This window comes from Bubalus bubalis, chromosome 16, assembly GCF_019923935.1.
Source record: "Bubalus bubalis isolate 160015118507 breed Murrah chromosome 16, NDDB_SH_1, whole genome shotgun sequence".
In the NCBI taxonomy this organism is placed as follows: Eukaryota; Metazoa; Chordata; class Mammalia; order Artiodactyla; family Bovidae; genus Bubalus; species Bubalus bubalis.
In genome coordinates, this window is record NC_059172.1 from 67,117,438 (window position 1) to 67,130,948 (window position 13,511).

A 13,511-nucleotide genomic window follows, 5' to 3' on the forward strand; every position below is an offset into this window, starting at 1 on the left:
CATACATTATAGTTCACTTTCAAAAGTAAGCACTATATGGCAACCTAACTTTAATTACAGCATATACACAGGATTTTAATTAGTTTCAAATTTTAATTTAGCCTTTATTCAATTCAATTATCCAGTCTGATGGCCCATGAAACTTTCTAATTATCTCTAAGCCCATTAACAACAACTTTTAACTGTTTGCAGTTTGGTTATTTTTTTTTATTAGACTGCCTAAGGGAAAATAAGCATTATGTATGCTGAACTTTTCCACTAACTATACATCTAAAACAATCAACTGAAAATATTTTTAATTGGTTACAAAGGGTCAAACAGGCTTGTGCTTTCAAAATTAATGACCATAACAGAAACTGCATTACAATGGTTTTGCAAATTGATATTCTCTCTCCAAACACAATCATTGTGATGTTGACCACATCTTCATCTCCACAGTTAAAACCAATTTAATGCTCACCATGGCATGTTCAACTATGTAAGATTTTTAACAACTCTCCAGGAACACAAGCACCGTGAAATATCTCCCCTTCTTGGATCTTTTTCTGATATACTGAGATATCCAATAATCTTCATACAAGATGGATAATTTTAAAACACTGGTAAACGTATTCTACAAAGTAATCAGTTTACCCTGTTCATGCCCAAACAATTGACACATCTAAAAAGTCTGTCTGGCCTTGTCCAATACAGTAATGAGAGATGATATCCACCTATCCAGAGGCCCACAGGGTCACAAAATGCAAATGTGTGCATGGGGACATGTAAAAATTCATACATGCTATATACTCACTGAGGTGAATTAAACAGTGGTGAAATATTAATTTCATCAGCCACTACTAATGATTTCTCTAAATAACTCACTACAAAAGATAATCCAAAAATGTACCCAACACAAAGACCACTTCTGCTCCAGGTACCTTCTTATAAAATGGAAAACAAAGTTGCTGTTCTACCCATGTCCCATTTACTTAGATCCAACTAGAAAACAAAAGGGTAACAGTCTAAAGGCAAATCAGTCTGAATGCACAATGAAATCATACACAAAGCCTAGTTCTAACTCTATTACTTGCTCAAATTACATAATTAATTACAATAAAAAAGATTTATTTTTGAATCCTCTAGTACAATCCCATTGTTAAATAGTTTTATGTTTCACTATTATTCTCTCCTTTACTTCAGCCCACAGGGTAAATTTGAATCAAATGAAAAATATTTAAACATTAAAACAGCTCATGAAAATTATACAATAGCTAGGACATGGAAGCAATGTAGATGTTCTGCAGCAGATGAATGGATAAGGAAGCTGTGGTACATATACACAATGAAGTATTACACAGCTATAAAAAAGAACACATTTGAGTTAGTTCTAATGAGGTGGATGAAACTGGAGCCCATTATACAGAGTGCAGTAAGCCAGAAAGAAAAAACACCAATACAGTATACTAATGCATATATATGGAATTTAGAAAGACAGTAACGACAACCCTATATGCAAGACAGTAAAAGAGACACAGATGTGAAGAATGGACTTTTGGACTATGTGGGAGAAGGCAAGGGTGGGACAATATGAGAGAACAGCATTGAAACATATTTATTACCATATGTAAAACTTATGACCAGTGCAAAATCAGTGCATGAAGCAGGGCACCCAAAGCTGGTGCTCTGAGACAACCTGGAGGGATGGGGTGGGGAGGGAGGTGGGAGGGGGGTTCAGGATGGGGGGACACATGTACAGCCATGGCTGATTCGTGTCGATGTATGGCAAAAACCACCACAATATTGTAAAGTAATTAGCCTCCATTTAAAATAAATAAATTAATTTTAAAAAACAGTTCATGAAAATTAGAAAATAAATAGGAAGGAGGAACTCTACATCTTGTTAAGGTATAGAAGAGGAAAAACTTCCACTTCAGCTGAAACAACAAAACTCACCAAACACAAACAAAAAAATTTTTCCCTTTAAAATCATCCAAAAATGGTGAGTGCATGCATGCTCAGTCACTCAGTCATGTCTGACTCTGCAACCCTTTGGACTATAGCCTGCCAGGCTCCACTGCCCATGGGATTCTCTAGACAAGAATACTGGAGTGGGATATGAACAGTGGATACAAAGAAAATTTTAAGAGAACTAACTCCAAAGAGACTTCCTAGATGAGCAAAGGATAGTGGACACTTTCAAATTTGAGTCCATTGGTTGAAATGGGTACAGGACAGGTAGAATAGCAAGCCTGCTGGCAAATGATGGACTTTCTTAGATGAGGATTTAAATCTTGGATCTTAAGGATCCTGACATCCCTGGGAACTCATTAAACTGAAGTTAGTGTTTTAAAAATCAGAAATAACTGGTCCATTTAAAGCAACAGTTGATGTCTCTTCCATCATTAAGCAATAATGTCTCATTGACATCGGCATTATAAATACTCATGCAGTTCTGATGAAAGAAAATTCAAAACAAGAGAGATAGTTAATCACAACCAATTTGTGGTTAATTATAATCAATTACAACCTTATTGTGATTACTATTTAGGTTGTTTCCAAATTTTTAAAAAACAAAATGTAATCACATTTAAAGAATCTCATATTTGAATCCAAGTGAGGTAAAAATGCCTGTCAATAAGCTCACACCTAAAAATCCTACAGAATTCCCTGAAAGAAAACTTTCATTAGTGACTCAGAAAGATTATAACCTCAGTAGACAAAAAGGTCTACTTCTTTTTGTACATTTAAACCCAAGAGAGCTGTCATTTGCTCTCATGACTGCAACAAAGTTAGAGATAGAAGCAAATAATGAATCACATTCTACTGAAATTACCTATTTTACTGTTTGTATTCCCTCTAGGTTTCAAGATGAAAGATGTCAGAATCGTGTCTGTTTTGCTCATTATATTGCCTACTAGGTACAATGCCTGGCACTTAATATGTATCTGTTAAATCCATATAGAATAAATGAGTGAGTAAATCTAGATTACTCTCAGTTCTAATGTCTATTTTACGGTTTTATTATATGAACCTATGGTTCTTTGGTTCAACAATTTTAAACAAAACGTATTTTAAACATATACCAGTAATATTTGATAGAACTTTCCACAATGATAAAAAGGTTCTATACCTGCTCTGTTCAATATGGTACTAACTACCTGTGTTTATAAGCAGTTTAAATGTAACTAGTGTGAATGAGAAACTGAATTTTTACTTTAATTTTACTAAATTTAAAAAGGCACAGGTTGCAAGGGGCTGCAATACTGCACAGCACACAGACCACTCATTAAGTTTAGGGAACAATATTTAATTACAGTCTAGGGGCTCAGTGTTTGGAGATGCATAGGGGAAGAATCACATTTTAGAATATGGACATGTAGAATTCTTGAATTTTCTAGTAGTCCCACCTTCAAAAAAATTATCAAGATTAGATAGTATTTGAGTCTGAGTTAAAATACAGAGAGATATATGTTAGTTAATAGAGAAAGAAATATCTCATATCAAGTTGCCTCCCAAGAACTTGTATCTGACAATCAAGACTGAACCCAGCTGTTTCTCCTCAGTGAAGTTTCCCTTCTCTACTTCCTCTGGAGCTCCACAAAACTTCTGTCAATACCTCTAATACTGTATATGCCTCTACTATAGACTGTTTTGAGGTTTGTTTGAAGGTAACAAACTTCCTTAATGGAATGCACACTATACCTTGTATTTGTGCAGCAGCTCACACCAGGCCTAATCCAGTACCTCACACATGGCTGGTCTTTCATACATGGTTACTTAGTGAAAAAAGAATGAAATCTGGGGTCAAAAGAACCTCAGTTCTAGTTCTGTTTCTGCCATATGTTTAGTGATCTTGGGTCTAACACTTAATTGGTTATTCCCAATTCTTATTACAAATGTCAGTAAGATGAACATCTTTATAGAAACTTTATTTTCTTAAGATCAATTTCTGGATATAAAATTACTGAGGTAAAAGGAAGAACTCTAAGTACTACCAAACCATCAGTAAAGAGACCACCTGCAATGCAGAAGACCGCTTGCAATGCAGGACATTTGCCTGCAATGCAGGAGACCCGACCCGGGTTTGATCCCTGGGTTGGGAAGATCCCCTGGAGAAGGAAATGGCAACCCACTCCAGCATTCTTGCCTGGGAAATCCCATGGACAGAAGAGCCTGGTGGGCTACAATCTATGGGGTCGCAAGAGTTGGACATGACTTAGCAATTAAACCACCACACCACCAAATACTACCCAGAAACATTTATATATTATTTATAATTCTACCTACAGCACACATCTCCCAACTTTACTGAAACCTCAACAGTAATGACATAACATGCTATCCTTTTGATTTATTCATATACCTTTCTATGCCCTTAATCCCCAAATAACTGACTTTGCTATATTCTTTTCCAGAGAGTTTCCCTACATTTGTGAGCCCACACAGGGTAATTTATTGGGTGAGGGGGTGTGTGGGGGTGGTGAAAAGAGCATATTTGGGAGTGGTCCCCAGCAATGCCTGTAATTCCCACACAAAAAAAGGAAAAGAGCAACCTATTATTCAAAACCACCTTCTTGCTTATTAGAACCTGTACCAGAGAAAGAAAGAGCACAGATCTAGACCATAGGAGTCAGACTGCTCGGGTTCAAATTCTGGCTCTACAGATTTTCAAACAAAATGTTTAACTGCTCAAAACATTCAAGTTTTGTCATCTGAAAACAGAGACTGAATAAATAGGCTTATAACTCATCAAAAAGATGATGCTCAGTGAGTAATTCTAATGAAAAGCTTAGTAAGGGAAGAAAGTTAGAACAAAACACTAAAATAAGTTTTCATGGATTTTTCTCAGCCCTCATCATCAAGTCTCAGCCAAAAGCCGTGTAAGAGCTGTCTACATGCTAGCAACCTACATCACAAAAAGGTCAGATCAGCACTCACCTGAATTCTTCCATTCTTTATTTGTATACAATTAAGAAAGCAAGTTTTTTTTACTTAGGTAAAACCAAAAGCAAAGACACAGGCCAGCACACCTACCTGGCAGTTCTACCCGCTCTGTGAATATATGTGTTGGCATCTTCTGGGCAATCAAACTGAAGAACCCAATTTACAGCCGGGAAATCTGTGTAGAAAGAACATCAAGTTGAAAAAGCAGTTCCAAGATCTGCCCTGCTGTACTATTTTTATTTTATAATAATGCTTGCCAGGGCTTCCCATCACATCAAACTGATAGATATCATCTGTGAACACTATTAAAAACAAAATTAATTGCATGAACCAAGAGATAATAAACACTTCTCTTTTTTGATCAACTGAACTAAAATTAATGACAGTGTTTGAATGTGAGGATTATTTTATATCTGATAGAGGAGACAGATTGTTTTGTGTCACACAAAATAATGAAATACTCGGATAGTTAATAACCTAAAAGAACCACTTCTCACGAGCTCCCAGTGAACTATGAAACTGATTTATAAATTTCAATGAAAATTTACTTCTCCTGCTATTTCCATGTCCTAAAGATGTCTTTTTAAATCCCTCTACCCATTTCCTTGCAGTAATTATTTCATATGTATTTCTGGTTGCAAAAGTTTCCATTCATTTCCAGAGATCCTGGTCTCAACAATTTAAGAGAACTACCTTTAGTCATTTATGGATTCTGCTGTAAGGATTTCAGAACAATTTCTATCACAGACAAAAAAGCTGACGGAGGCAGGAGGAAAGGAAGAAGGGAGGCAACGAGGGAGGAAAAAGAAAAAAAAAGAAAGACTTGCGAAGATAATGGTACCTACGGGTACCTGAAAGTATAAAAACTATCAAACTATCACTGAAGTTATATAAGCTATTCAAAAGGAATGAATCTATGTAAATGGACAAAACCCAATGGAAACAAGAGAAAAGATATTTAAAACAACTCTCCTCCTGGGGCTTGAAGTACCAAGTACCTCAGAAGGCAAGGGCATGTTTCAGGGCTATAATCAGGAAGACAGGTTGAAAGCAACACTCAGACCCGCAGGTCCCCTCCCGGTCCTATACACTGGGTCTCCTGAAGAAAAGTTCGTCTTTTTCTGGAGAAGGGCTTCAAACCAAGACACCAGAGAGAGTAGAAGAAAGAGGCACCAGAGCCCTTGAAAACAGGGTATGAGTGTAAGCCTAAGTGGGAGCCCTCTATGTCTACTTCCTAGCCAGGTTTCTATAGAGCCAGTAGCAAGCTTAATCCTCTACTCATACATCAGTGTCTCTTTTGCTGTCTCGTACACAGGGTTATTGTTACCATCTTTCTAAATTCCATATATATGCGTTAGTATACTGTATTGGTGTTTTTCTTTCTGGCTTACTTCACTCTGTATAGAACAGTCTTATGGACTCTGTGGGAGAGGGAGAGGGTGGGAAGATTTGGGAGAATGGCATTGAAACATGTAAAATATCATGTATGAAATGAGTTGCCAGTCCAGGTTCGATGCACGATACTGGATGCTTGGGGCTGGTGCACTGGGACGACCCAGAGGGATGGAATGGGGAGGGAGGAGGGAGGAGGGTTCAGGATGGGGAACACATGTATACCTGTGGCGGATTCATTTTGATATTTGGCAAATCTAATACAGTTATGTTAAGTTTAAAAATAAAATAAAATTAAAAAAAAAAAAAAAGAAGTTAGAAGAAAGGAAAGAAAAAAAAAAAACATAAAAAAAAAAAAAAAATCCTCTACTCATGAAAGTGACATTCTTATCTGGAGAGACTCAATGTTCAAAAAATACTGAATAGAGTTTGATGTCTTGAGTCCTCCACAAGATAATTGACTCCATCCAAAATCCCCTCGCAAAGAAGGCCATTAGTCAACAACCATCATCCACATACTAATCACTTCAAATCATCTTTTCTGATGTTTCACTGCTAAATATAATAAAACACAGCCAACTGAGGACAATTGGGAAAAGTCTCAAAAGTGAAAAGACAGACGGAGGAGTAAAAATGAAACCAGCAGAAGCAGAAACAATGTGAAGAGAACTTTTTAACCCACTACTTTCAGAGAAATAAAACACTGCATCCGTCAGACGAGAATAAGAGGCTATAAAAAAGAAACACTTGGTACTTAACTAAAATTTTAATCCGAAAAGTTGAAATATAAAATCAAGAAATCTCTCAGAAATAACAAAGAGAGAGACAATAAGATGGCAAAAGAAGAAACAGAAAATCTAGAGGACTGATCAAAGAGGTCAAATATTCTTCCAGAAAGAGTAAATAAGAGGGGGAAGGGAAAAAACACTATAAAAAAGATATGAGAAAGGAAACAATCGAAGTACACAAATTCCCTATTAGTAAGCAATAATTACATAGTGAAAATAAATACTGAAACTTTATTTAACCAAATCACCAAAGAGTAATTCAGAAGCATATTTCTTGCAAAGGAAAGACATGAGTCTCTATCATGTGCTGCTCAATACAGAAACTTTAGTCAAGTTTAAATTAAAATTTAATAAAATAATTCTTTCCTCATTGCACTGGACACATTTCAAGTAGACAACTGTCATGTTTAGCTAGTATCTACAGTATTAGTGCAAACACAGAACATTTCAAAGATCATAGAAAATTCTAATGAATAGTGCTGGTCTTGATTGAAAAAACATACTGAATGTCTATACACCAAATGGGACCTCACACTAAAGCACATTATCATAAAATTTCAGGACTCTGTAGATAAAAAGAAGACCCTAAGAAAAGCCAGAATAAGAAAAAGAGGCCATAAAAAACAAAATCAGAAAGGCAAAGTTCTTGTCAACATAATATTGACTACTATAAGATAATAGAGCACTATCTGCAAAGTTTTAAGAGAAAATTGTTTCAAACTAGATTTCAATTCTCAGTCAACTGTCATTTAAGAATAAGACATCATAACACATGTAATAATGCAAAAAATGTACCTCCCATACACTCTTACTTAGGAAGCTATTAAAGGATGAGTTTTCATTTAAAAAATAACAGTATTATTAATAAATCAAAAAAAAGGAAGAGAGATATCTGGAAAGGAAAGTATCATGTGCATCAAGCTTACGGAGCAACCAGTTCAGATCAGAGCTGGAGACAAAAGGCTGCAATGGGAAGGTCCCCAGGGAGAAAGAAACAGACTATGTTTGAACTGTTAGGAAACTAAACAGGTGACATCTGCTGGAACATTTGAGAAAATAGAAAGGAAAACACAAAACTGAACAAATTTTAACTCAATCATTAATATAAGCAAACTACTTAGAAATATGAAGCTAAATACTAAGAGAAATAATTGCTTCTGGAGAGTGAGGAGTGGGTAAAGCAGGGACTACTATGTCTCATAACTCATTTTTACCCATATTATTCATTAAGAAATAGAACTGGGAAAAAATTAAGAATAAAATAAAGTTTAAGAAAGATACTGGTATACTCTAAAGATATTCCTGGCCATACCATGAGACATATGACACAAATACACTGGAAATTTACACGTCAACATGGAAAGATTGAAAAGCAAGTCATAAACTGGGATATACAATATTGTTTTATAAAACTTCATAAAAACCTAAGATAATACTATATATTGCTCATGAATACAATCATATAAGCTTTTTAAAATTAAAAAAGAGTTTCTTGACATTTTTTGTGCCATAGTTAAAATCTACAAAACCCTTTTCAGAGTATTTTTAAGTGCATAAAGTAAAACATACAGGATTATAAGAGAAAATAATTATAATGAAATAAACATTCTATTGAATTGTTTATATAGCAATATATATGCTTATTCACTGACATATTAAATAACACAACTTACTTATGTATCGACCACCATAATATCAAATAGTATTAAGTATAAACAATCATGCAAGATATCTACAGAAACTACAAAATAAAATGAAAATATCTATGAGAAAGATTAGAGATCTCTTCAAGACATATTACAGATACCAAGGGAATATTTCATGCAAAAAAAGGCACAATAAAGGACAGAAATGCTAAGGACCTAACAGAAGTAGAAGAGATTAAGAAGAGGTGGCAAGAATACACAGAACTGTACAAAAAAGGTCTTAGTGACCCAGACAACCATGCTGGTGTGGTCACTCACCTAGAGCCAGACATCCTAGTGTGTAAAGTCAAGAGGCCTTAGGAAGCATTACTACGAACAAAGCTAGTGGAGTTGATGGAATTCTAGGTCAAGAAGTAACAGTTAGAACTGGACATGGAACAAGGAACTGGTTCAAAATTGGAAAAGAATACATCAAGACTGTATATTGTCACTCTGCCTGTTTAACTTTTATGCACTGTACATCACACAAAATGCCAGGCTGGATGAATCACAAGCTGGAATAAAGACTGCCAGGAGAAATGCCAATAACCTCAGATATGCAGATGACACCACCCTAATGGCAGAAAGCGAAGAGGAAACTAAAGAGCCTCGTGATGAAGGTGAAAGAGGAGAGTGAAAAACCTGGCTTAAAATTCAACATTCAAAAAACTCAGATCATGGCATCCGATCCCATCATGTCATGGCAAATAGATGGGGAAACAAAGGAAACAGTGATAGACTTTATTTTCTTGGGCTCCCATATCACTGCAGATGGTGATGCAGCCATGAAATTAAAAGACGCTTGCTCCTTGAAAGAACAGCTATGACAAACCTAGACAGTGTATTAAAAAGCAGAGACGTCACTTTGCCAACAAAGGTACATATAGTCAAAGCTATGGTTTTTGCAATAATCATACAGATGTGAGAGCTGGACCATAAAGAAGGCTGAGCACCAAAGAATTGATGCTTTCGAACTGTGGTGCTGGAGAAGACTCTTGAAGAGTCCCCAGGACTGCAAAGAGATCAAATCCTAAAGGATATGATTCAATCCTAGGATTGAATCCAGTCAATCCTAAAGGAAATCAACTCTGAATTTTCACTGGAAGGACTGATACAGAAGCTGAAGCCCCAATATTTTGGCCACCTGATGTAAAGAGCTGACTCACTGGAAAAGATTGAAGCTGGGAAAGACTGAGGGCAGGAGGAGAAGGGAGCGACAGAGGATGAGATGTTTGGATGGCATCATCAACTCAACGGACCTGATTTTGAGAAAACTACGGGAGATAGTGAAGGACAGAGAAGCGTGTTGTGCTGCAGTCTATAGATCACAAAGAGTCAGACACAACTGAGCAACAACACGATTTCAAATGATGACAAGGCTACAGGTACTAACACAACAATTCAGTGCTTCCATCTATAATTGAAGAAAATATTAAATTCAGTTAAAGGTTAGTAAATATATATATATATTTTTTCTCCATCTTATGTTCACAGACCTCCTGAATTATACCACAGACAAGAGGTAAACAGCCTTCATTCAAAGACTGGGAAAGGGGACAAAAAGAATTCCAACTACATCTAGTAAATAGTTGGCTTCTTTAACAAACTGCAAGGAAAATATAACAAAATAGTTATATCTGTTCACTGTGATATATACAGAATATATATTATATGTGCAATATAATTGCTTACATCGAGCTAAACTATTTAAGGTTCAAAAATCAGGAGGGTCAGGTAGAATCAGAGTGTAATACAAGTCAGTTCAGTTCAGTCACTCAGTCGTGTCCGACTCTTTGCGACCCCATGAATCGCAGCACGCCAGGCCTCCCTGTCCATCACCAACTCCTGGAGTTCACTCAGACTCACATCCATCGAGTCAGTGATGCCATCCAGCCATCTCATCCTCTGTCGTCCCCTTTTCTTCCTGCCCCCACTCCCTCCCAGGATCAGAGTCTTTTCCAATGAGTCAACTCTTCACATGAGGTGGCTAAAGTACTGGAGTTTCAGCTTTAGCATCATTCCTTCCAAAGAACACCCAGGGCTGATATCCTCTAGAATGGACTGGTTGGATCTCCTTGCAGTCCAAGGGACTCTCAAGAGTCTTCTCCAACACCACAGTTCAAAAGCATCAATTCTTCGGCGCTCAGCTTTCTTCACAGTCCAACTCTCACATCCATACATGACCACTGGAAAAACCATAGCCTTGACTAGACGGACCTTTGTTGGTAAAGTAATGTCTCTGCTTTTCAATATGCTATCTATGTTTCAAAACTACACATTCAAAACAGTAATGAGGGATTAGGGAGTAGGAGAGGGTAGTCGGAATGAGTTATTGGAGCCGAGAAACAGCCTAGAGATCTTTAAAAAATACGCATACTTGACTACTGTTGCCTGTTACATTCAAATGGACTAATACAATGACGAGATATACTTTAAAACACTCCCAGAGTGACAGGACACAGGCACTAAGGGAGAGCAAGAAAAAGATAACCACTCAAACTGGGTACTATGTATAACAAGGGTACTTTAGGCTCAATTCCTTTATGTATGTTTAAAATCTGCCACAATAATTAATGCAATAAGATTGACCGAAGAATTCAAATTACCACTTATTTCTCTTCATCCTTTTTCTTACCACTAGTTTTCTTCTGTAATTACTTCCATATCCCATCCCACTCCCACAAAGCCATCAGTTGTATAATATTATAGTGGCTTTTTCAAAGTTTAAACACATTAAATGTAGTGATCTTAAAAAGTAAAATGTTTGGAGAAAAGATGGATTTCACTGATTTTTCTTGTAACAGTATTTGTCAAGTTTCCAATAGAAACAATTTTTTTTCATAGCTTTAAATTTTTAACTTTCCTTTGATTCTGTAGGCTCCTTAAGATTCTGTGATGCAATTACTATCTTGAGACAATAAGAGCACAAAAAGTGAAACTACTACAAAAACTTTCACTGACATATCCTTAGTGTAGTCATCTCAGTTGTCAATTTACTTATTTTTCTTTTATAAAATAAGAAAGCCCAATTATTTGAGTCAAACTATTTGAATTACCAAAATATACCCTTTATAAGCCCCTGATCACAGAAAATTTTCTAAAAAGAAGTTTTCTTACCCAGCCCCCTGGCTGCAATATCAGTAGCAAAGAGCACTGCAGCTCTCTTGCGAACAAATTCGTTATAGACTTCCATTCTTCTCATCTGCTGCTGTCGCCCATGCAGGGCGAGGAGGGAAACACCAGGACGCAGCCGACAGAACACTCGGTACAGATACTGAACCTAGGTGTTAACCGAAAAATTATTTGGTACTTCTGGGTAACAGCAGGAAGTAAGCTTACAAGATGAACAGAAAAATGCATTATGGAGCACACGTTTAATTAAAGTACAGAATAGAGAAAAGGAAATGTAGTCTGGAGCTATGGTCTTCAAACATTTTTGCTCATATTATTTTTCCTGAAACAATTTTGAAATAAATATGCTCTCCCCAAACTGTTTAGTATCTGACATTTCTAAGTGGTTGCAAAGAATGTCATATCTGATCAATTTAAATATATTTTAAAGTAAAGACTTACCTCTCATAAATGTATCCAACAGATTCTAAATAGCACAACAATTTGATATCCACTACCAGTTATTTCAAAATATATAAAAATAATAGGGGAGACTACACATGTGTGGGGCAGGGCCCCTCAATTTTGCTGCAAACCTAAGACTACTCTAGAACAGTCTTTAAAAAAGGAAAATTGCTAACAAAATGTGAAGAACCTCTTCTTCAACAGAAAAATTTTACATCATTTCTTTTCCTCCTTGAACTCATATTTCTATTTCCTGACCTCACAGAATTTTGTCTTGTTTTATGCAAAGTCTCTTATTGATTACTTTATCACAATCCATTACTTTCAACAACAAAACTATGTATATATATTTTAATTTTAATTTTCTGTAGCCATAAAGCTGCATTAAAAGTTCTCAGACTCAGTTATTACAATTATTAGTATGCTGCTGCTGCTAAGTCACTTCAGTCGTGTCCGACTCTGTGTGACCCCACAGACGGCAGCCCACCAGGCTCCGCCGTGCCTGGGATTCTCCAGGCAAGAACACTGGAGTGGGTTGCCATTTCCTTCTCCAATGCATGAAAGGGAAAAGTGAAAGTGAAGTCGCTCAGTCATGTCCGACTCTCAGCGACCCCATGGACTGCAGCCTACCAGGCTCCTCCGTCCATGGGATTTTCCAGGCAAGAGTACTGGAGTGGGTTGCTATTGCCTACAGCTGGCCAAAAAAAAAAGAGTTGTTAGAATTTGATTTAAAAAATAAAATTATCTCTCTCAATATATGAGACTAGATGAAGCTATTGCTTTAGTTTTATTCTTCTTTAGTTTACATACTTACAAATGAATACTAGTAATTGCTAAACTGAGGCAGAATCCAGCACCATTTTATTCCATTTCTCTAATATAGGTGTTGCTGCTAAGTCACTTCAGTCGTGTCCAACTCTGTGCGACCACATAGATGGCATCCCACCAGGCTCCCCCGCCCCTGGGATTCTCCAGGCAAGAACACTGGAGTGGGTTGCCATTTCCTTCTCCAATGCATGAAAGTGAAAATTGAAAGTGAAGTCGCTCAGTCGTGTCTGACTCTTAGCGACCCCATGGACTGCAGCCTACTAGGCTCCTCCATCCATGGGATTTTCCAGGCAAGAGTACTGGAGTGGGGTGCCAT

The 13,511-nt window shown here is 36.7% G+C and overlaps 1 protein-coding gene across 1 annotated transcript in view; it reads right to left on the reverse strand.

The window, feature by feature from the left end:
* DDX10 (DEAD-box helicase 10) overlaps window positions 1-13,511 on the reverse strand; it is a 306,488-nt gene that overhangs the window by 268,922 nt on the left and 24,055 nt on the right. The window contains exons 8-9 of the mRNA XM_025266925.3: window positions 11,909-12,071; window positions 5,017-5,101 (exon numbers count right to left, since the gene is read on the reverse strand). Of these exons, the coding sequence (XP_025122710.2) occupies window positions 5,017-5,101; window positions 11,909-12,071 (248 nt within the window). The remainder of the gene's footprint in view (window positions 1-5,016; window positions 5,102-11,908; window positions 12,072-13,511) is intronic.